This window comes from Vulpes lagopus, chromosome 11, assembly GCF_018345385.1.
Source record: "Vulpes lagopus strain Blue_001 chromosome 11, ASM1834538v1, whole genome shotgun sequence".
NCBI classification, from domain to species: domain Eukaryota; kingdom Metazoa; phylum Chordata; class Mammalia; order Carnivora; family Canidae; genus Vulpes; species Vulpes lagopus.
Window position 1 is genome coordinate 49,463,654 of NC_054834.1, and position 24,240 is coordinate 49,487,893.

General features: G+C 53.7%; 3 protein-coding genes across 5 annotated transcripts; 2 read left to right on the forward strand and 1 right to left on the reverse strand.

Annotated features, from left to right (window-relative positions):
- Positions 1–12,620: 12,620 nt before the first annotated feature.
- SCGB1C1 (secretoglobin family 1C member 1) lies at positions 12,621–15,036 on the forward strand. Of its 2 annotated transcripts, XM_041723176.1 has the most exons (3): positions 12,621–13,523; positions 14,060–14,259; positions 14,714–15,036. In XM_041723176.1, exons 1-3 carry the CDS (start codon positions 13,469–13,471, stop codon positions 14,744–14,746), a joined length of 288 nt encoding a protein of 95 aa, XP_041579110.1. In that variant the 5' UTR covers positions 12,621–13,468; the 3' UTR covers positions 14,747–15,036. The 2 variants fall into 2 exon arrangements, with proteins under 2 accessions (XP_041579110.1, XP_041579109.1); XM_041723175.1 differs by having other exon boundaries at positions 14,060–15,036.
- Positions 15,037–16,375: 1,339 nt separating this feature from the next.
- Positions 16,376–19,101, forward strand: ODF3 (outer dense fiber of sperm tails 3). 2 transcript variants are annotated; one of them, XM_041723374.1, is made up of 6 exons: positions 16,376–16,484; positions 16,790–16,990; positions 17,317–17,418; positions 17,600–17,721; positions 18,484–18,624; positions 19,012–19,101. In XM_041723374.1, the coding sequence occupies exons 1-6, from the start codon at positions 16,376–16,378 to the stop codon at positions 19,099–19,101; spliced, it is 765 nt and encodes a 254-aa protein (XP_041579308.1). The 2 variants fall into 2 exon arrangements, with proteins under 2 accessions (XP_041579308.1, XP_041579309.1); XM_041723375.1 differs by lacking the exon at positions 18,484–18,624.
- Positions 19,102–20,463: 1,362 nt separating this feature from the next.
- Positions 20,464–23,992, reverse strand: BET1L (Bet1 golgi vesicular membrane trafficking protein like). Its single transcript, XM_041723011.1, has 4 exons — positions 23,842–23,992; positions 23,174–23,265; positions 22,885–22,941; positions 20,464–22,747 (listed from the first exon to the last, which is right to left on the reverse strand). Exons 1-4 carry the CDS (start codon positions 23,858–23,860, stop codon positions 22,580–22,582), a joined length of 336 nt encoding a protein of 111 aa, XP_041578945.1. The 5' UTR covers positions 23,861–23,992; the 3' UTR covers positions 20,464–22,579.
- Between the last annotated feature and the right edge of the window lie 248 nt (positions 23,993–24,240).

The following is a 24,240-nucleotide window of genomic DNA, read 5'->3' on the forward strand; positions in this document are numbered from 1 at the left end:
AAGAAAGCATCTTAAAGTCAGCCAAGGAATAAAAGAAAGTAACCTACAAAAGAGCCCCCTTTGGCTACAGCAGATTTCTCAGGAGAAATTCCAAAGGCCAGGAGAGAGTTGAATGACCTATTCAGTGTTAAATGATAAAAACTGCCAGCCAAGAATACTTCAGCAAGCAAAGGTACCCTTCAGATATAAAGGAGAAATCAAGGCTTTGCTAGACACACCAAAGCTGAGGGAGCTCACCACCACTAGACTGGCCTTGAAGGAAATGCTCAAAGGGCTTCTTCAGCTGAGCTGAAAAGGCTTTAATTAGTGACATAAATGCAAATGAAAGTAAACACAATTACAAAATGGCAACTGTGTTAGAAGGGTGTATTAACCACTTACTTATAGTTTGTAGGCTAAAGGAAAAGAGCATGACAAATAACTGAAGCCACTATCACTTCTCAGTGAATTTGCAGCATAAAAAGAGGTATAGGGGATCCCTGGGTGGCGCAGCGGTTTAGCGCCTGCCTTTGGCCCAGGGCATGATCCTGGAGACCCGGGATCGAGTCCCATGTTGGGCTCCCGGTGCATGGAGCCTGCTTCTCCCTCTGCCTATGTCTCTGTCTCTGTCTCTCTCTCTCTCTCTGTATGACTATCATAAATAAAAAATTTTTTAAAAAGAATTAAAAAAATAAATTAATTAAAAGAGGTATACTGTAGCATCAAAAATAAAGGGAAAGAGTAAAATGGTGTAAACTTTACAGGGAATGAAAATAAGGTGCTATCAACATAAAAAGGACTATCTTATCTAACAGATGTTGTTTGTAATCCACGATGGTAAAAACAAAGTAAAACTCTAGAGTCACAAAACCAGACAAAGGCGAGACCAAACACACTGTGGAACCAGCACTTCACAAAGGGAGACAGAAACAGAGGGGGAAAATAACAAAGGAGATACAAAACAAACAGATGCCAAAACATAAGGTGGCAGTATTGAGTTCTTACTTGTCAACAGTTACTCTAAATACAAATTGAATTCACCAATCAAGGGGCAGAGTGGCTGCATGGATTAAAACATGAGAACCAACAGCAGCAGAACATGCATTCTCCTGTAGGGCATGTAGGACTTTCTCCAGAAAGGACCACACGATAGGACACACAACAAATCTTAGCTCATTTAATCATCCTTTCTGACCACAATGACATGGAACTAGAAATCAGTAAGAGGAAAGCTGGAGAATCCACGACTATGTTGAAACTAAACAACACACTTCTGAACAATCAGTGGATCAATGAAGAAATCAAAAGGAAAATTAAAAATTACCTTAAAGGAAATGAAAATGAAAAGACAACATTTGAAACTTATGGAAGGCAGCAAAGACAGCTCTGAAAGTTTCAAGTTTAAAATAAGTGCATAGATTAAGAAATTGGGAAGACCTCAAATAAGCAACCTATCTTTACACCTTAAGGAACTTAAAAAAAAAAAAGAAAAAGAAAAATTAAGCCCAAAGTTAGCAGAAGGAAGGAAACAATAAAGCTCAGAGCAGAAATAAATGAAATAGGGATAATAAAATAGAAAGCACTGATGAAACTGAGAACTAGTTCCATGAATAAGATAAACAAAATCAACAAAACTTTAGCTAGACTAAGAAAAAAACCAAAAAGACTCAAATAAAATTAAAAGTGATAAAAGGAGACATTAGGGGCACCTGGGTGACTCGGCCAGTTAGGGGTCTGTCTCTTGATTTTGGCTCAGGTCATGATCTCGGGGTCCTGGAGATCAAGTCCCACATCATTTCTCTGCTCAGTTGGGGAGTCTGTTTCTCCCTCTCCCTCCGCTTCTGCTCTTCCCCCTGCTTGTGCTCTATCTCTCTCACAAATAAATAAATAAAATCATTTTTTAAAAAAAGAAAAGAAAAAGTAGACATTACAACTGAGACTGCAGAAAAACAGGATTGTGAGATTAAACCATTACAAGTCAAAACCTTAGATAACTTAAAAGAAATTGATCCATTCCTAGAAATAAACAACTTACCAAACTGAATCAGGAAGAAATAAAAAAATCTGAATAAACCAATAGTGAAAAAAAGAGGTTGAATCTGGAATCAAAAACTTCCCAAAAAAACCTTCCCCAGGACTAGACAGCTTCACTGAAGATTCTACCAAAGAAGAATTAACACCAATTCTTCTCAAACTCTCCCAAAAAATTGAGGAATAGAAAGAGTATTTCCAAAGTCACCTTGTGAGGCTGGCATTGTCCTGATACCAAAGCCAGAAGACATCACAAGGAAAGAAAGCTACAGACCAATAAATAATTTGATGAATCCAGATGTAAAATTTCTCAACAACATATTAGCAAAATGAATTCAAGAACACATAAAAGGCGCATACGCCATGAGCAAGTAGGATTTATCCCTGGAATGCAAGGATCATTAAACACACAAAAATCAATAAATGTAATGCATCACATTAACAAATGAAAGAAAAATCACATGATCATCTTAATAGATGCATAAAATGTATTTGACAAATACATCATTTCACAAAAACCCTCAGCTAATCAGGTACAGAAGGAACATACCTCAATATATTAAAAACTAGACATTATAAGCCCATGGCTAACAATATACTCACTGGTGAAAAATTGAAAACTTTACTTCAAGGATCAGGAACAAGATGTGGATGCCCACAGACACCACTCTTACTCAGTACAGTATTAGAAGTCCTAGCTAAAGCAACTAGGCGAGACAAAGCAATCACAGGCATCCAAATCAGGAAAGAAGTGAACTTCTCACTATTTGCAGTTAATAAGATTCTGTATATAGAAAATCTGGAGGCTGTTAGATTTCAGTCAAGTTGTGGGATACAAAATCAATTTACAGATATCAGTTATATTCCTACACACTAAGAATGAAACATCTGAAAAAAAGAAATAAAGTTATCCCGTAACAAAAGCATCAAAAAGGATAAAATACTTAGGAATAAATTTAACCAAGGATGTGAAAGTCCTGTAAAATGAAAACTTCAAGACTTTGCCGAAAGAAATCAAAGAAATAGAAAGACAAACAAATGGAAAGACAACCTGTGTTCATGGATCAGAAAAATTTATATTGTTAAAATGTCCTTAAAAGAACAAAGCCAGAGATATCACACTTCCTGACTTCAGACTATACTACACACCTTCAGTAATAAAAACAGTATGTTACTGCATAGACAGAAAAAAATAGACACATAGACCAATGGAACAGAATGGAAGGCACAGATTGGAACTATGCTTATATACTCGAGAAATACTCAACAAGGAAGCCAAGAACACACAACAGGGAAAGCACAGTCCTTTCCACAAGTGAGGTGGAGAAAATTGGATGAGCACAGACAATGAAATTAGATCCGCATCATACACCAGTCACAAAAATTCACTCAAAGAGATTAAAGACTGGGACACCCGGGTGGCTCAGCAGTTTAGCACCGCCTTTGGCCCAGGGCGTGATCCTAGAGTCCCGGGATCGAGTCCCACATCGGGCTCCCTGCATGGGGCCTGCTTCTCCCTCTGCCTGTGTCTCTGCCCCTCTCTCTCTCTCTCTCTCTCTCTCTCTCTCTCTCTCTCTCTGTGCCTCTCATGAATAAATAAATAAAATCTTTTAAAAAACATTTTAAAAAAGAGATTAAAGACTGAAACAGAAGGACCTGGTACTATAAAACTCTTAGAAGTAAAGGTAGGGATGGAGCCCCCTAACTTTGGTTTTGGTAATGATTCCTTGAATATGACACCAAAAGCACCAAAGACAAAAGTGTAAGTGAACAAACAGGGCTCCGTGAAACTTTAGATCTTCTGCAAAAGGAACCACTAACAAAATGAGAAAGCACTTTACAGAATGGAAGAAAATCATTGTAAGCTGTACATTGGACAAGGAGTTAACATTGAAAATATATAAAGAACTCATACAACTCAAAATCAAAAACAAACTGATTGAAAATTGGATAGAACTAGACCTTTCTCCAAAGAACACATATCAATGGCCAATACACACATGAAAAGATCCTCCACATCACTGACCATCGGAGAAATGTAAATCAAAACTACAATGAGGTTTCTCCTCACACCTGTCAGCATGGCTATTATCAAGAAGACAAGAGATAAAAATTGCTGACAAGAATATGGAGAAAAGGGAACTCTTGGTGCTCACAATGGAAAACACTGGAGTGTCACAATGGAGCACACTGTTGGTGCTCATAATTGAAAACAACATGAAGGCTTCTCAAAAAATCAAAAGTAGACCCACCAGGAAAAGGAGGTGGGTGGGGGTGGGGGTGACTGGGTGACGGGCACTGAGGGGGGCACTTGATGGGATGAGCACTTGGTGTTATGCTATATGTTGGCAAATTGAACTCCAATAAAAAAATAAAATTAAATTTAAAAAGTAGACCCACCAATGATCCAGGGATTCCACTTCTGGGTATGCACACAAAGGAATAAAAAAAAATAAAAAATAAATAAAATAAATAAAAAACAGGATTTTGAGGAGAGATACGCACTCCTGTGTTTATTGCAGCACTGTTTACAATAGCCAATAAGTGTCTATGGACAGATGACTGGATAAAGAAGATATGATAAATAAATAAAACGGAATATTATTCAGCCATGAGAAAAGAAGGTATCTTGCCATTTGCAACAACATGATGGACCTTGTGGAAGTTATGCTGAGTGAAATAAGTCAGAGAAAGACAAATACTATCTGATATCACTTATATGTGTAATCTAAAAAAGCCAAAAAAAAAAAAAAAAACCCAAACTTGCAAAAACAGAGAGTAAAATGGTGGTTACCAGGCCACAGGGAGTGAAAGGGAGAAGGAAGATGTTGCCTAAGGGTACAAATTCATAACAGTAAGTATAGTCAACAATGTTGTATTATAATCAACAAACTTGCTAGGAACTAGAATTTAATTATTCTAACCTTTAAAAAGAAAATAATTATGCAATATGATAGAAGTGCTAATTGTTGCAATCATATGATATATAATGTATTAAGATATATAAATGTATCAACATGCACACCTTAAATTTACACAATGTTATATGTCAAATATATTTCAATTTAAAAAATGGATCAGGGATCCCTGGGTGGCCTCTCTCTCTCTCTCTCTCTCTGTGTGTGACTATCATAAATAAATAAAAATTTAAAAAAAAATAAAAAATAAAAAATGGATCAGGGTCAAGATCTGGGCGAGTCTATAGGGTGAACATCAAAGCAAGGCTGCACATCAGAGTCACGGTCTGGGGCAGGATAAGGGCCTGAGTCAGTAAAGGATTTGAGAAAGGTTCAGGGTTGGGTCAGGGTGAAGTACAGTTTCATGACCAGTAGTGGGCAGATCAGGGTCATGAGGGTCAGGAACATGATCAAGTCCAGCTGAGGTTCAGTCAGATCACTGTTAGGGGAAGGGTCAAGGTCAGTGTTATGGTGAGAATCAGCAAGAGGGTCGGGGTCAGTGGTAAGTGAAGGTCAGAAGGGTCAGAGTGAGGGTCAGAGTCAGGTTAGATTGAGTTTTATCAGCAGGGCATTAGGGTGTCTCAGGGCCTGGATGACAATCAGTCCAAATCAATCCAGGGTTGTTGAGTGTTAGAATCAGGGTCAAGGTCAGAATTAAGAGTAGGGTCAGATATGGGTGAGATACAGAGTCTGGGTGATGGTTGTGTTTCAGGGTCAAGTCAGAGTCCAGTTTATCAATGAGAGAAGATCAAGATTAGGGTCAAATTTAAATGACTGCTAATTTTATGGTCAAGGTCATGATAACAGTCTGGGTGGGATGGTCAGAGTCCAAGCATCAGTATTAAAGTTAGGATAAGGTCATAGTCAGCGTCCTGAAAGGGTCAGATAATCAGGATGATATTTTCAGAGTGATGTTCTGACTGAAAGGGTTCTATGAGGGATGTAGCCAAAGTCAGTGTCAGAGTCAGACACGATCAGGGGAGGGTCCGGGTAACACCCTCAGGTAAGAGTGAGGTTGAGGGAAGGCCAAGCTGTGGGTAGAGTTCGAGAGAGCATTACTGTTAGAGGGTAAAGCTTAGGGTAGAATCAGAGTCAAGGTCAGGGATCAGGGTATGTGAGGGTTAGGGTTAAGTGTAACAGGGTCATGGTCAAGGTGAGGGTCAAGGTCAGTGTCAGAGTGAGCTTGGTCAGCAATCCCTGCACCACTGTCCAGCACCACCTGCAGCTTTTGCAGATGCCACCTCCTGAGAGGCTCTCCCCTACTGAGCCATAGGTCTACCTGCCTCATCTGCCAGGAGTCCTCATGCCCTACCCTCCCTGCCCACCTGCAAGGGGAGACAAGTGGCACGAAGGCAGGGATCTCAGGACAGAATGTTTTGTTCATTGATGGATTCTAAGCATTCAGAAGAATCTGTGGCACAAACAATACTCATTGTTTTAAGCAACGAGTATCCATTAAGATATTTCTGGAGGAAAAAAGAACATCTGGAAATAAACTGTTCACAGTAGTTCTCTCTGTAGAAGAATTACAAAAAACTTTCATGATTCTAATTGATATATATCCATACGGTTTCAAATTTTCAAAAATTAATACTGATTACTTTACAATCACCAAAAAATGGATTTTTCCACTTTGAGAGAAAAACAAAGCACTCCAAGTACAGTTCCTGATAAAATGACTGGGACAAGATACTCATTGCACTGCAGCTATTATCCAAACCTCAAATAACTGGCAGCCTCTTGGGGAGCCTTGGAGCATCCTCAAAGAAACCCAATTGTAGTTCTCTCCTCTAAAGAAGAAAGACAAACCAAGAGGCAAGACAACACGGAAGGTCTAGTTATTCAACAGCAGCTTTGAAAAGGAATCCTCAATCCCCTGAGGGGATACATTTCCCCATTTCTACTTCACTCCTCTCACAGACATTTCTGTCCTTTGTAGGCTAGAGCCTGGTAGAAAACGGTGATTGTCTTTTTTTTTTTTTTTTTAAGATTTTATTTATTTATTCATGAGAGACACAGAGAGAGGCAGAGACACAGGCAGAGGGAGAAGCAGGCTCCATGCAGGGAGCCCGACGTGGGACTTGATCCCGACTCTCCAGGATCATGCCATGGGCCGAAGGCAGCGCTAAACCGCTGAGCGACCCAGGGATCCTCAAGGTGATTGTCTTAAATGTACTTATACACAACTGCGGAGGACACAGTTGGAGGTGCAGGTGAACAGGACACCTGTAGCAGTGGGACAGCGGAGTCTCAATGTAGCCCACCGGGAAGGAGAACTTGTGTGCAGGCAGCTGCCTCAGGACCAGGGCCCAGATGTGCTTTAGGATCGGCTGGTCAACAGACACCTGGGAAGGTGCCCAGCATGAACTTCCAAAGGAAAACATCCTCCGCTGTTGGCTCTGCTGCATGGTCCTCACCACCCAGGTTCCCTGAAAGGAACAGGGCACTTCGAAGAGTCAGCGGAAACTCCAGAGCTAATATCCAAGTGCACTGTGCACTCAATTCCACCTCCACCCTGGCTTCTTCTCTTTTCTTCTACAAGTGTAATAAAAAATAACACTTTAAAGTTCAAAGTACACTATTTCATTACATTCTCAAACAAATCCTGTGAGGTAGGTATTATTGGTTATCCTCGTTTTACAAAATGGAAGACTGAGGCCTTAGCAGGCACAAAATTCAGTGGATCCTTTCCTGTCTAGAGGATATTCTTTCTGTACCACTTACAGAAGCTGTGGCCATCCCTGGGCCCACAGAGAGGAGGCCACCAGCTGCTTCTGAGACTAGGGACATGTGCTTTCTCACCATCCAGGGCCATGACCCCCACCAGCGGATTCTCAGTGTAGATCCTGAAACTCCTACACCTCCACACCCATCCCCAGACCTTATAGAACCAGAACCTGAAAAGGATAGGGGACAGGAATCTGAATTTTAAGTTCTCCAGACAGATGGATTGTGGAACATCCAGGTTGAGAAGTCTCATCTGGAACAGAACACAGATGATTTTCATTAGTTCCCAGTTCTCTAAAGTCACCATGAACAATGGCTTAGGGAACTGAACCATCGCTTCTAGGGGAAACACAGAGTTACGATAGTTTGGTCAACACCTCAATATATAACCTTGCTTCGTGTGTGTTTCTGCTTAAAGACCCTTGTGTAATACACACGACGGATTAACACTGATCTTTGCCAACAGCACCATAACTCCTGCCTGAAGGAAGCCTACCTACCTTGCGTATTTTCTCCGTGTGTACCCCACACCCTTCCCGTGCTTCACACTTCAGCATTAAGGGTATTTTAAGGCAGCGTAATCACTGACAAAAAGCACAAAACTGTAAACATGGGGCACTAATCGAATTAGAAAAGAACACTTGTTCACAGCAAGAGCCGAAACAAGAAGGCAGCGCCTCACGGGAAAGGTGTGTGCAGGGTGGCTGCTCGGCGGCCCACAGTGATTCACAAGTATGAAAGCTGAGAATAAAATCTCTGAATAAGTAGGAGTTGAATCAAGCCTCTCGCACGTGTTTATCTCGTGTTTGTGTGATGGCCGTGACTCGTGGGGCCAGGGCCTCCCACCCACTGCACCGGCCCCTCACCTGTTGCAGCCACAGCCAGCCCTTGCGGTGGACGATGAAGTGCAGTGCGTGCATCTCCTCATAGGTCACCGGCTTGTCCCCCTTGCCCACTCTGACCTGGACCCCCCAGTTCTAGGAGCACAGAGAGGCCATGAGTCTGCACGCCCACCAACCCAAGCTGCAGTCCCCACCCCTGCCCCCAGCGCCTGCACCTCTCCACCCTGGGTCCTCATACCCGGTGCATGTCCGGTCCCTCCACACCACACTGTGCACCCCCCAGCCTCTCCACCTTGGCGCCCAGGCCCCCCAATTCCACTGGCCCCAGACTCTGTCGCCCCAGGCCCTCCTCCATGCCGCACCCTAACCCTAACCCACACATTCAGCACACCCACCCCTGAAACACCAACCTAACCCTAACCCACACATTCAGCACACCCCTGAAACACCAACCCTGAGCTGGACCCTCACCCAAACCCTCCCCGCAAATCAGCCCTCTGGGGGAGGTCTCCACACTCCCAGCAGACTACACCCACCAAGCTCCTGGGCCCTAATCCTAACCCTAGTCATGGCTCTGGCACTACCCGGGCCGAAAACCAAAGTCTGGAAAACAAGGGATTTGGGACACCTGAGCGACACCAGAAGACTCAGTCAGCAACACAGAAGGAAATCCTGCCATTTGGAAGACCAGAGAGGCACTAGAGCAGGAAGATTTTGAATGAAAACCAAAGCCAAACCATACATTCAGCATCACCATGAACACAAACTCTAACTCTAACCCTAACCCCTAACCTAATCTGTTTTTTAATTCATAGTTTAACGCTGATTTAGGAAAGCACTCTTCACTGAGACTTCCATTGTTAAGATGAGGCACTGCTTTTCTGAAAGGGGCATTTATCAGTAAATACCATGATGACAAGGACAGAGTTTATGTTCTTTGAACTCGGAAGAACAGTTTTGGTTTATTTGGTTCCATTTTAGTTAATGATGAGAGGTTAAAACTTCTGTGTGCTATTTGCAGTGACAGACTAGCTGATGAAGCATTGGGACTATCAGAACTCGAGGGGCATTTACGTATCAAACATGAGTGCAAAACCAAATTGCTTCAAAGAAGTGGTATTAAGCTTACAAGCTGACAGAACCAGGTTTTCAATATTTCACATACATGCACTTAAATACTTTGCAGGCTTTTGACAAAGTGGTACTTGGGTTGCAAAGACCCAACAAGTATATACAACGGCCGATGGCGTTCACAGGAGGCTGCGTCACAGGCGTGAAGCACTGAAGTCGCTCTTTGAAAATACTGAGTTTGTCTATGCCACAGAAAGAGCTTCGGCACAACTTTCCAAAGACACTGCTGCTCGATGTAGCAAGGAGCTGGTTAATGAAACAAAAGTCCAATTCAGAACAAATCAAACTACCAGAATATTTTTCATCATAACCTAATGAATCCAGTTACAAATGACATGGATATGCGTGATCTGAATACACTGATGATGCAAAATGAGAAATTTGTTTTTTGCTTCATTGCTGACAAAATTGTGAGTCTAAACCATATATGAAACCACACACAGCTACGTTGCCAACTGGTGTAGTTTGGAGACCGACTGTGTGTTGTGTCCTGATGGCCTAGCTGCAATGAGAAGGCGGCTTTGGAGCAGCCTCCCAGAGTGACCGGCTAGCACCAGGACCTCAGGCAACGGCTTGCTTTCCCTAATGACCATGCCTCTCCTGAAAAATGTCAGCCGACCCAAGCAGTGTGCTCAGGGAGGCGGTAAAATTGTGGCTCGCATAACAACCGATGTAATAGATTTCAGATTATCCTCTTTATTGTGTATCATACAGAAGCTCGTCACGTCATAAGTAAATGCTGATGGATTTTTAACCAGGACAATTCTCAAGGGGAGGAGTCCAGCTGAGAATGTTTTACTGCAGATGAGCACCTAGGATTTCTGTGAGCCATGGTGGCCCCAGCTCAGTAACATCACGAGATTGTGATAATGAATTCCATAATTAACAAAGATTATCTTAGTATCTGCACATCTGTGAAAATTGTAACCAAACACCTTAGGAATGAATAGAATGTCGGTTTTTTTGGTAGGATGTTTTGAATATAATTTATAGGGATGGATCAAATAAAAATCCATCCCTATAAAGTCAACAAATGCTGAACATAGCTGTCTCTCATCGTTAGCAAAACGCAATCAGAAAACAGAAAGCCAGGGATGCCTGGGGGGCTCAGCAGTTGAGCATCTACCTTCAGCTCAGGGCGTGACCCTGGGCTCCTGGGATCGAGTCCCACATCGTGCTCCTGGTGAGGAGCCTGCTTCTCTCTCTGCCTGTGTCTCTGCCTCTCACGAATAAATAAAATCCTTAAAACAAACAGAAGGCCAGGATCCTCTCAGAGCACTGAGCAGGATCTGCAGCAGTGTGGTGAGAGTCTGAAGAACCAAGGGGGGGGCATCACCAGTGTCCAGGGGGCGTTTGTGTTTTGCTGCATTTTGCTTGAAGTCAGGTGATGTTACAGCACAAATGCACACTGATAGGGATGATGTACTAGAAATACAAGCCTAATGTTGCAGAAAGAGGCTTCCCTCGGGGAGAAGCGGCAGGAGCAGCATTGCCCTTGGTGTGTTGGAAGACAGGTCCTCTCACAGAACACGAAGACACACGAATACATGCCTGTGAAGGCGGGCACGCTTGTGGATTAGTGTTGTGACCGTGTATAGTTTTTCTTCTGATTTCTTCAGTTTCTTGGTGAAACGAGAGCTAAGGCCCAGAAGGTAAGGTGAGAGTGGCGGTGTGACTAGTGACCACCTCAAAGGATGTGAGGACGCCCACCCTGGAGGCCTGGAAGCCATGGGCAGCAGTGAGGACCCACCCAAGGCGAGTTCTGCATGTGAGGTGGGCTGAGGGGGCAGGTGCAAGGAGACTGGTGGGGTCGCCCCCCTGGGGCAGGAAGCAACGGCAGGGGAGGGGCGCGTTGTCATGACGGTGCCCTAAAGCGGGGCCCGGAAGCACGTGGGGACTGTGAAGGTCAGCCGGGTGCTCCCCGAACACCCGCCGGGCAGCAGAGCCATGGGTGCTGCGGGGACCGGGAAGTGGCCCTCAGTGCGGCCCGGAGGAGGGGACGGCGAGGTGGCCAGGGCAGGGGTGAGAGCTCGGTGGATTAGGTCCGCGCCAGCAAAGTCACCACGACCGGTCAGCAGGGTCCCGGGAGGAGGAGGACTGAGTCGCCGGCCAGGATGGGGGTTGGAGTGGCTGTCGCGGGCCAGTTCCCCCCCGCCGCCCCCCCCCAAAGCTGCAGGGCCACGGCTGCCAGCTTGCGCTTCCGGGGCCAGAGTCTGGAGAGGAAGAGAAGCCCCAGCCCCAGCACAGCCAAGGGGCACCCAGTCCACCTCCAGCAGCGACCACACTCTGGAGACGTGGGCGGAAGATAGCGAAGACAAGGGACAGCTGGGCAGGCTGTCTCCCCTGGGCCGGCCCGACTGTCGGAATCCCCTGGGGGAGTCAGGACAGCTAGCCAGGCTCTGGCCCCAGGGACGCTGCCTCTGGGCCGCGCTGGAGCCCAGGCTGCTCTGCATCTGCCCCAGGGACACAGCAGGCAGCAGAGACCAGTGAATAAAGGGAGGTGGCGGGCACAGCCCAGGCAACAGCCAGGGGACACGAGCGTGCCGCCCTGAGTTCCACTCTGGAAGCTAACGTGACACTTTGTGCCAAACACACCTCAATAATCTAATTAAATGCAGAGGGTGATGGGCTTCGGAGCGCAGGTGGCGCCCACAGCCGTCCTGGAATCCACGATCCCTGGGCTCTTCAGGGACAGCGGCTCCAGGGGCCTTAGCTAGTCCCACGGACGCAGCCGCACTGTCCCGTTACAGGTGATCCCCGCACGCGGCATCTGTCCTTCCCCCACGAGTTCCGTGTATGGCGGGATAGAGGAGCCTGGCTCTTCCCGCAGGATACTTGTCAGCAGGCACCTGAGCTGGGAGAAGCTGTGTCGGGAGCGCTCAGGACACGGGTCGGCTTGGCAAAGACTCCCCAGCAGAGGCGGGTGAGAAACAGGGTGACAGAGGGTGACAAAAGCACCAGAGTAATCAAGCCAGAATGGTTTGGGGAAGACAGAGACCTGCCCCAATGCTGGTCAAGGGCTGAAGCTCTGCATCCCCAGGAGCACCCTGAGGACACCTCTGGCCACCAGGTGGCATCAAGGGACAGGACTGGCTGCTCCTGGGCAGGTCACCTGGGGATGCAGGCAGGTGTCTCAACCCTCCTCCCCGGCTCCGTGCTAACATCTGTGCCACATCCTAGACTTCCCAGGGCTGATCTCGCTGGGGTGGGAAGTTGTGTCTCAGACTGTGGCCCCTCCTCGCTTTCTGTGGTGGTGGGATAATCCCACCAGGCCCCGGGGGGGGGGGGCACCTCAGTCTTTCTGAGGCCCACCTCCACCCCCTGGACCCTAATGTCCACTGGGGCCTCCTGCAGCCCTGGGCCCACCTCCCACTACCCAGATCCACAGGATCGGGGAGCCCCTACCCCTGGCCTAGTGGAGAGCCTCAGGCGTGTTGAGCAGAGGGGGGGATCCCACACACTCAAGAGAAAGGCCTGAGCCCAACCCCAGAGACTACTCTCAATCGCAAACCAGGCCTGGCCAGAGCCCCGTGGTGTTCTGGCCCCACCGACCCCACATCTCACCCTCTCCCACATCGCCTCAACCCCAAACTACATGCACACCACCCCTCACATGGCGCCCAAGCCTGCTGCTGCTCGACACCCATGTGAGCCCAGGGTGAGGACACACCCCCAGCTGCCCAACCTTCACTCTCACTGCCAAAGTCTTGATGGGCAGGTTGGGGCCACCCCCAGGCCAGATGCCACCTGTGAGGCATAAAGCCGGCAGAGGCAGCTCCTGAGAGACCTCTGCAGTCTGCCATGAAGGGAAGCAGCACCCTCCTGCTGGTGGCCCTCTCCTTGCTCTGCTCCTGCGGTGAGTCTGAGTGCTCCCAGCACCCAGGGGCCCTGTGTGGGGGGTGGACGGGGACCTGGGCAGCTGCAAACCTAGGCACTAGGCCCTTCACAGCGATGGGCAGCAGCCTTGCTATGCCAGGTCCCCAACTGACCTCCGTCACAGAACGCAGATGTGGGCACCGACCCTGACACCCCCGCCGACTGCACTCCCCACAAAGCCCCACCCCCACCCAGCCCAGCGCCAGCCTCTGCCCCAGCCCTAGCGTCACCAAGCCCGATGTCACCAAGCCAGCCCAGTTGGACCCCAACCCTCCAAGCTGTGGGTCAGCCAACCTCATGTGGGAAAACTCCAGCCGAGGCTTCCCTCGTGACGCTGGGGGAACCGAGGGTTGAGTGAGGCAGATGAGGTCAGGAGTGACAGGAGGGGTCTGTGGGCGTGTTGAGTTGGGGGAGGAGGCGGGTGGTCATTGTGGGGGCTGGAGTGCTGGGACGTCTGGAGTGACGGGCTAGGAGGCAATCCTGCTGTCCTGGTGTCATCCCACCCCCGCCACATAGGGCTGGCCTCTGACGAGGATAGCAGTGAGTTTTTCATGGACTTCCTGCAAACGCTGCTGGTGGGGTCCCCAGAGGAGCTGTACGAGGGGCCCCTGGGCAAGTACGACGTCAATGCAGATGCCAAAGCGGCGCTGACTGAGCTCAAGTCCTGCATAGACGGCCTACAGCCCATGCACAAGGCGGAGCTGGTCAAGCTACTGGTACCAGGGCTGCGGCCGGGGTGGGGGGAGGGTAACCCAATTCCCTAAAAGCCTGCAGCCGCAGCAGGACCCACCACTCTGCCCTACTGGCCTGTCACCAAATGCCATGGCTCCCGATTATGCCCCCAATGTAGCCCACCACCCCTACAGATACCCTGACCCAGCACCGTCAGAAGTGGACATCCCAGACCTCGCTCCCCACAATCACCCCCAGCCTCCCCTACACGCACATACATGCGCAGAGACATCTGTGTACAAGAACACGCACACATCCACATGGGCGCACACACCCCTTCCCCAGCTGCTGGGGGGGACTGGCCAAAAACTGCCAGAGCCTACTATTCCCCAGGGGCTGGCCTGGGCCTATCTGCCCCATGGAGATGGGGCTTTCTAGTTATTGATCACCAGTGATGGGACCCCCAGCCCCCTTGGTCTACACCTATCTGCCTTCCAGGTGCAAGTGCTGGGCAGTGAAGATGAAGCCTAACAAACCCCAGTCATGGCTCCAGGCGGCCACAGGACCAGCTACACAATCAGCCACGGCCACGCCACCCCATCACCACTTTCCTGTGCGTGAACTTATCCGAAAACTATTCAGTCAATAAAGCCTCCTGCAGATCAGGCTCTGGCTCCTGTCTCTCCGCACACTCAGGGCTCACCTGCATGCACAGGGTCCCATCCACAGAGCCTGCACGTAGAAGTAGCCCCACGCAGAGGGCAGACCCGCCAGACCCCCGTGAAGACAGAGCAAGACAGACAGACAGGTGGGTGGGTAGACCCAGGAAGGTCTGCGGAGACACTGGGGGAAGCAGAGCAGTGCCTCAGTGCAGGGAGGGGCAAAGCCCCCGGGGGAGGACCCGGCCAGGACTGGGAGGTCGGGCTGGGCACTCTGTCTAAAGGCTGTCCTTCCAAGGTGATAAACATACAGGATATGCACGTGGCACAGGGCCAGGGGTTGGAAGCCATCTCCCCAAAGGTACCCAAAAGTCTACCTGGAAGTAATGCTGACCTGCTCCATAGCCCCAAGAGGAACCTTGACAGAGTCAAGAAGAAAGCGCACTTGCTCTTGAGGACACTCATGCCCCCAGGGGTGGGCATGGCCAGCAGTGGCAAGGGAGGAAGAGCAGGGTCTGAGAAAGGTTCCACAGGAGGCAGCAGCCACCCACCGCAACTCCCCAGCCAGCACCAATCCTACCCACACCTTGGATCCCAGGGTCCCAACTACCGGAGCCTCAGCTCCCCCAGGTCAGTGGCCTCCCCTGGAGGCGGGGCTGCCTAGGTCCATCTCTGTCCCTCGCAGCTTCACTCCCCACCACTCCAGGTCTGGGCCCCATGGCTTCCTCGTCCAGCTCAGAACCTTGCTGTCCCTTCTCCAGCCCTCAGAGCCTCTGCCCCACCCATCGCAATGGGGAGCAGAGCAAAGTCCCAAAGCCTGGTGAGGAGAGGTTCCGGGCAGAGGCCATTGTCTCCAGCACACAGATAGTGATCTAGAACCTGCTGCCCACAGAGCCACATTCTAGAGCTTGGAGGCTAGGACCCCTCCCCAATTCTCCAAGCCCCCTGGGGAGAGGAGAGAGAGGAAGGAGCCTTCCTCTCCATGCCCCTTTTTCGAGAACCCCCTGGCACTGAGGCCAGCGCGACAGGACCACCTCTGAGGAGGCTTGGTCCGTAGGTTGCTCTGAGCGCAGCTCCTGCACCAGAGAGGTGAGGGTCCCCCTGGGGCAGCCTGCCCCCCCGACCATGGCACAGTCTCAGCCAGACATTTCCCACTTGTGCCCGCTGCCCCTTGCCCAGCAGTGGCCAGGGTCCTCTGAGTGGGAGGTACCTGCCCAGAGCCCCCTGAGAGCCAGGGAGGGGTGTTCAGTGAGGGCTGAGAGAGGCGGCCTTTCTGGGCTTGTGCACAGCAAGGGGCTGGCGCTCCTCCTCCTGGGGGTTGGTGAGGGCAGAGCAAGCTCACTACTCCGGGCAGATGTTCTGGAAGTCTGGGCCCTAAGTCAAGACCTCACTGAGGAGGCTGTGGCTTGAGGTCCTGCCCATCATTGCAGACAAAGTGGGGGGGTGCGAGTTGGGTCTTCCTGCCACCTGGTCACTCTCCCGTCCATGGACAGAGCCAGCCATGGCGGAGGAAGTATGGGTGGGCACCTGGAGGCCCCATCGCCCCCGGGGGCCCATTATGGCCCTCTACAGCAGCCCAGGACCCAAATACCTGATTCCACCCACCACGGGTAAGCGCCTGGGATCTTGGGGGCAGAAGCCGGGGCTCGGGTGGGCCTGGGAAGGGCGGGACATTGAGGAGGGTCGAGGGGGGCGTGGGGTGGCCCTGTGGGTCTGGGATGGGTCTGGGGAAGGTTTGGGGGGATCTGGGACAGGCCTGGGGAGAGTTTAGACAGTGTGTGGGGACCTGAGAGATGGGTGTGTGGGGTGGGCCTGGGGGCTCACCCGTGACTCCCAGCCCTTGAACCCCTGTGGGGCCATTGAGGGTTGGAGGATGGTGTCTGGCTCCAGGTCACTCAGAGACCCTGTCCCACAGGCTTTATGAAGCACACTCCCACCAAGCTCCGTGCACCAGCCTATAGTTTCCGTGGGGCCCCCATGCTCCTGGCAGAGAACTGCTCCCCAGGGCCTCGCTACAGTGTGAACCCCAAGATACTGAGGACGGGCAAGGACCTCGGCCCTGCCTACTCCATCCTGGGGCGCTATTGCACCAAGACCATCATGACCCCTGGCCCCGGTAAGTAACTCCGATCTGCCTGCAGCCCTGCCCAGCCCTGTTGACGAGCACAGTGTGTCCTGCTGGGGTGAGGTGGGAGGGATACAGGCATCCTGGGCCTCCTAGCCCCTCATTTTCCTCACGAGGCCCACATCAGAGCCTGTGACCTCCTGTTCCACAGCTGCATCTATCTCCCAACCCCCGCAGCCCCTGGACACCCCTTGACCAAGGTATTGGGGCCTGGGAGCCCCGCGGTGTTAGAGGTGTTCCCCTCCCCGGGCAGGGCCAGGAGCCCGTCGCAAGGTCCTTTCCCTCCCAGCACTCCCTGCACTCTTTTCCCGAGCCAGGTGACTACTTTCCAGAGAAATCTACCAAGCACGTGTTTGACTCCGCTCCCAGCCACTCCATTTCCGCCCGCACCAAGACCTTCCGAGTGGACAGCACCCCAGGTGTGTCAGCCAACATCCGACCGCTTGGGGGTACCAGCCGGGGTGGTGGGGGTGGGGTGGGGAGGCCGGGCGGCCTGGTGGCTGCACCCCTGGAAGCGGAGGCCCCCGGGGAAGGAGCCATCCGAGGCCCTGGAGGCAGCACTCTGTCCAGCCAGACACTCAGGGCCTGTGCTCCCCGCAGGCCCTGCCGCCTATATGCTGCCTGTGGTAATGGGGCCCCACACTGTCGGCAAGGCCTCCCAGCCCTCCTTCTCCATCAAGGGTCGCAGCAAGCTGGGCAGCTTCAGTGATGACCTACACAAGGCAAGCCCCCCCCCCCACGCCCCTGCCAGGGCACAGCACTAAAGTCCCCAGAGGTAGCCCTCTGGCCCCTTCCCCCAGACCCTGCTCCCACCAGACTGAAGCCCATCAACTGTCCGTCCTCTGGGTATCTGTGCCCCCACCCCCCCCCCAGCAAGGTTACAGTCTAGGGTGAAGAAGGCAATGGATAAGGGCACAGATGACCATGACCACAGTGCTGAGAAGGCTTGACCACGGAAGGGGTTTGCAGCGTGCTGTGGGGAGGACAAGGGGCAGCCTTTGATAAGGTGGCACCTAGTAATACGGAAAGAGAAAGAAAAGCTGTGAGCTACCTGGGGGAGGGGGGGTTCCAGCTGCAGGTGCAAAGGCCCTGAGGTGGACATGTACACGGGAGCTTGAGGAGCCTGGGGAGAGTCCCAAGGTGCCATCACAGCACTGCTGAGCTCGCCAGCCCAGCCCATGGCCATCAAGTCCCACAGGACAGAGTCCCAGCTGGAGAGGGGCCTCTAGCACACACCAAAGGGACAAGCCTGGGACTGGGGCAAACTGGGGTGTCACTGCCACGGCGATGCTGCTATAGAAGGGCCATGTCCCACACAGAGGTCATCCCCACAATGTGACTGCTGTCTAGAAACAAAAGGGGGACCCCTGACACAGACACACAGTGACCCAGGCTCAACACCCACGGCCCGATGCTGGCCCCCTACCCTTTGGGTTCCTATGCCCTGGCAGGCTGAGGCTGTCTGAGCCTCTTTCGCCTCCTAGACCCCAGGTCCTGCGGCCTACCGCCAGACGGATGTGCAGGTGACGAAGCTCAAGGCTCCACGGTACACCATGGCAGCCCGGGTGGAGCCCCCAGGGGACAAGACGCTCAAGCCAGGACCAGGAGCCCACAGTCCTGAGAAGGTCTAGGAAGAGCAGGGCCCAGAGGGGTGGGGGGTACAGTAGGGAGGGAGTGGGGATGGGGGTGACACGGTCCCCAGGAGGTGGGGGTGCAGGGCGGAGTAGGGGCACCATGCAGAGTGGGTATGGTGGGGAAGGGCCTGTGAGGGTCCCAGGGGCCAAGCACCCCCGGTGGCAGGCCTGCCTCCCCAGAAACCAGTGATTGTTCGTGGGCTGAGCGCTCGTGCACGCCGGCCTGTGTGCAAACCTGGCAGCGTGGTCTCGCTCTGGTCCCCCTGGCACAGCCTCAGGAGCAACAGCAAAGCTCCTGGCAGCGGCTCTGGCTCCAGGGAGGGCAGTGCATCGGGGGCGGGAGGGGAGCCGGCTCTTCTCACGGCCTCCTGCTCCCAGGTGACAATGACCAAGCCAAGCGCCCCCGTCGTCACCTTCGGCATCAAACATTCCGACTACATGACGCCCCTGGTGGTGGACGTGGAGTAGCCCCGGCCGAGCCCGGCACCCAGAGCCTCCGCACGTCCCGGGGTGGGCCCCAGAGGCCGAGGCACCCCCTGCGTGGCTGGGCTGCGGCCGCCCGGGCTGCGGGGCGGGACACACTTGGACAATGGGGACTGGTTATTTTTTCTACTCTGCTTTCGCATGTGCTAATCTTCTTTCCTGCTGTGCTCAGATATTTAATAAATCAGATTTCACAGTAACAGGTTTGTCCTGGCAGCGCAATCAAGCTTTTCCAGAAAGGGGCCCCCCGCCTAGTTCTTGGGTCCTATTCTGGCCTCCACGGCCTGGGGTGCGAGTGGAGGGCACAGCACCCCTGGATGCCCTACCATGCCCGCCCTCCTATTTCCACCCTAGGCTCCGCAATTCCCATTTCGTTGTACACTCCAGGGACGGTCACGCCAGCATCCGTCCCCTTCCACATGGTAGTCTCCCTGCGTGAGACTCACCCTGGAATCTGGACGAGAACCCAGGGCCACCCTCGGGAAAGTGATACTGCGCGGCCTCTAAGGCCAGGCCATACAGCATACAGGGGGACCAGCTCCTCTGTGCAGCTAGGCAGCCCCCTCCTCTGCTCACTCCAGCACCAGCCACTATGGTGTGAGCATGACACTCAGCAAGGCCACGACACTCAGCAAGGCCACGCCGGCGTCAACCAGCAGGCTCACGAGCATGGATTTAGGTGACAGCAACCGAAGGCTCAGGTCTGATGGCCGAGGCCTAAAGTTCTAGACAGACAGCGGTCCCCACCACACTGTACTCAAATTCCAACCACATTAATCCTAAAATGTAAATTATTACTTTGTGACTATATCTAAAGTGATCTGTCACACAGCAAAGGCAACACTGGGAGCTCGAGGATGTGGGCCAGGAAAGGGCCTCCCAAGTGAGGCCAAGGACTGGTGTTTCTAGAGGCTGCAGGGAGTCCGAGGCCAGGCCTTTGAGGAGTGGAGTGTGGATCTCACCTCATTTCCAGAGAGAGGGCGCCGTGCAGACTGCAGGGGGGGAGGGGAGGCCCCACTGTTGTCCCCATGAGCCCATCAGCCATAGCCATATGGAGCTCAGTACAGCCACTGACCCCACTGACCTGGGACCACGTGAGGCTGTATTCTGAGCACCTCACATTTACTCATTTACCCCTGGGGGGTGATGACAGAAACCTGGCACGGTGGCAAGCCTGTGACCGCCCACCTGTGTGTGTTGGGGGGGCACACAAGGAAGGGACATAGCAGAACCAGAGACAGAGGGAAGCGGGGGCCCAGACCACCAGTATCCACAACCAGCCTGCCGTCCAGGATCAGCACCAGATGAAACTGTCAAGCGCCCAAGAAATTGAGAACAGCAAGACTGTTTACTTCATCACAAAGCTGTTTATTCCAAATGTGTATTGTTAAGTGCCTTGTCCTTGAATGATGAGATAGAGCCTGGCAGTGTGCTCACTTGGCACGGGCTGAGCCCCCGGTCCTTGTCGTTTTAGGGGTCTCAGGGACCGTCAGTAAACCGTGTGTAAACCTGGACAGTGTGGTCTCAGGCAGGACAAAAGCTCTGGCAGGTCAGCAGCAGAGCTGCCACGCCCCCTTCCTGGGATCCATCCCAATGCAAGAATGAGAAACAAGACAGTGAATCAGAAATGAACTGAAACTCAGACCCCAAATAGCTGGAAGGGCCACACACAGCTGTGGAGTGGAGGTGGGTTGGCAGGACAGTGTGCAGCCGTGGGCCGTCTCGAGTGAACAGCAGAAAGCACTTCTCAAGACTACCCAAAACACAAAACCTAAACCAGCCCACATCGCCCCCGTAGTCTGGTGTGGCTCTCACAGCTGAGGCATGTTCTCAGGGAGAGGGCACCAGCACAGGCCTAGGGAAGGGGGGGGGGGATGCAGGCCATGGGTGCACCTACTGTGTGGCCAGATGGACACTGCAGGCTCTATTAACCTTGGTGACCAGCCAACGTGTCCCAGTGCCAAGACAAGACGTAGCCAGAGACGACCAGAGGGCTAACTCCGATCCATGGTGTGTGCACAGGGACTGCGGAGCGAAGACCACAGTGCCCGAGAGGGAACGTCGAGTCAGGGACACAGCAAAGCCCCACAGGCAGGGAGGTCAGCTGACCTCCCTGGATGAGCAACTAGCATCTGGAGGCTAGGGGCACTCAGAAGACGAGGCCGAGCAGCCCAACAGCTGCTGTGCAGGAGACAAAGAAGCTATGACGACCACGTGCCAGGCTTGCTGCAGGGACAAGGGCAAACGAGGGGAGGGAGGCAAGGAGAACACAGAGCAGCGGCAGTGCTGAAGGGGAGGCGCCCAGGGCCAGAGAACAGAGCTGATGTGTGGTCGGCGCACATGTGATCACCCACGGGATGAGGGGGGGAATGGGCGGACAGCAAACCAAGTGTCCTCTGGGAGGAAGGGGGAGCGACTGGGCTGGCAGAGGATGGGAATATAGGGGAAGGAACCGGGGAGGACACAGCTAGCAAATCATTTCTTATGTGTCTTTATGCACATACGAGGGTGCAGACGCCCAGCTGGGCCTGCACTTTGGTTTGTATGAACATGGGGCTGGCCAAGTGGGCAGCGAGGGCTCAAGGAGAGCACAGGGATGAGGCAATGATGAAGAGTCCCCTTAGTCAGGGGATACTCAATGCTGAAAGGCCTCACATGGTGAAGGGGAAGCTGCCCGGTAACCCCTGGGTCTTATAAAACTTGTTAGGGAGCCCTCTCGTCTTGACCACAGAGGTGCTGCACCCCCACCCCAAACACACAGACAGAAACCCTTCTAGAGCTCCAATCTCTGGTCTCCCAGAAATACGTCTTTGGTGTTACGTAGATCCTGAGTTCCTGCTTCTGAATACAACACTGTGGATCCAGAAGGATAGGGCCCAGTGCCTCTGGCCAAGGTTGAAGTCCACTTCTTCATCTACAACCCCCTGCCCTTCTCCGAGGGTCTGGGGGGCAGACGTGACCTCGGGGCGGAACCCCTGGCGCGGACCTGCCCATGCTCAGCAGCCCTAGCCGAGTAGCTGCCCCTCTGAACAAAGCAGATGGTGCTCAAAGTTCATAACCGAACCCCCTTCCTGTGTCAGCTCCAGGCTGCTCACGTATCAGACGTGACCTTACCCAGAGTCTCAAGACATCGAAGCCCCAGGGGACAAGGAAGGGCTGCTGGCCACAGGTGGCCACGTCGAGGATTCACACCCAGCTCTGCCAGGGCCTCCACACCCCGAGTAGCACAGGGGCTGGGGCTTGGTGTCCTCAAGGGAAGGAGCCGCACTTGCATGGGACCAGCCAACAGGAGCTCACTTGGGCACAGGCAGCCGTGAACTCCCAGGCACACAGCAAGAAAACTCCCAGGCCGGGATCCCCCTTTCAAAGGAGTATTTTGCAGGTAGGTCCTCTGGAGCCTAGGCCACCAGGCAGGGGAAGACCCTGGTTGCCTCCACACCCACAGAAGTCAGCTTCTGGTGGCTCACGTCCTTGCCCTTGACAGAAGGTAGGAGAGGATGAAGAAGACCACGATCAGGCCCAGGGCCATGCCACACAGAAGCTTCCGGTTGTCTCGCCCCGACCTCGCCATGGTGGAAAAGCGCTTCACGCTCCCCGTGAGCAGGCCTGTCATGCTAGTGAAATCCGAGTCCTGAGGGAGGAATCCCAGCAAGGGTGGGGATTGGCTCCACGACACAGGGTGGCGCCTCCACGACTGCCACGCGGGTGCCGCAGCGCCACCAGGGCCTGCCCAAGCGGCCCGCGCCCCGCGCCGACGGAGCCCCTTACCATGCTGTCCAGGTACCGGTTCTGGTCTTCTGCGTCCCTGTCAATGTCCAGGGCCAGCTGCTCAGAACACGAGGGGGGGGGCAAGGTCAGGCCAGAAAGACTCGGTGGGCGCCGCCCCCCGACCCCCCCCCCCCCCCCCCCCCCCCGCGAGGCCAGCGGACCCGCCAACACCCACCGGCGGGATCAGGCCGGGCCTCCCTGGGCCTCAGACACCAGCGCCCAGAGGAAGCCCGGGACCCTCCCCAACCTCTGCCCTCCTGTCCCCGCTCGCAGGGAGGACCGCACTGACCGACTTGAGCCTGGTGACCTTGGAGGCCAAGCTGTCGGCCATCCGCTTGTTCTCCCGGTCTAGAATCTCCTCCACGGCCGCGGGGCTCTGGGCTGCGAGAAGAGATAGTCTGAGCTTAGGACCGCAGGCGCGGAGGCCCCGGTGAGGGGGCCGCGGCCCCTGCTCGGCCCCCGCGGCCCCCGCTCGGCCCCCGCGCTGCGCCGGGGCTCCCTCCGTCCTGCGGACAAGCCAGGGGCCGGGGCCGGGGCCGGGGGCAGGGACAGCCCGCGGAGGACGGCGCCCGGAGGTGGGCCCGCGCTGGGAGGCAGTCACCCGGCGGCGCCGCTCGGAGCAGCACTGGCGGGGGCGCGGCGGCCCCGCAGGTCGCCCGGCAGCCAAGGCTGAGCAGCGCAGGCCCGAGGCCCCCGCACCCCGCGCGGCCCCGGGGCGACCCCGACCGTCGGCCACCGCCCGGGCTCGGGGCGCGGACGTGCGGCGGGCCGGACGCCTCCATGGCGGGCCCGGGCGCGCACGAAGGCCGAGGCGAGGCTGTCAGCGTCCAGCCGCCCGCCCTCGGCTCCTGCCGCCCCTCCCGGGGAGACCAGGGGCTCTGGGGCACGCGAGGGGCCCGCCCGCCGGAGGCCCCGGGCGGAGCAGCCGCGGCCCCCCGACCCCTCCCCGCCGCTCACCCCGCGCCCAGTCCGCCATGGCGCCCGCCCCCGGCCTCGGCCCCGCCAGCGGCCCGGCCACCGCCTCAACGGACGTGGCGCAACCGGGGAGGACCGGGACCCCGCCGCTTCCGCTCGGCCCGCCGACTTCCGGCCGAGGTCCGGCCCACTTCCGGACTAGGGGGGCGGGCCGTAAGTGCCGGGGACGCGTGACAGACGCCGCCACCGGCCAATGGCGCCGAGGGCGGGGCCGGGTCCCGCGCCGGGCGTCCCCGCTCTCCCCCGCGGGCCTGGCTGCAGGGGTCGCCGCGGGTCCCCGCCCCAGGCGCTGCCGGTGGGACGCGGTGGAGCCCAGAGCCTGGAAGACGCAGGGGTGACGCACTCCGAAGGGAAGCGAAGCCAGACGGGGGCCGGGAGTGT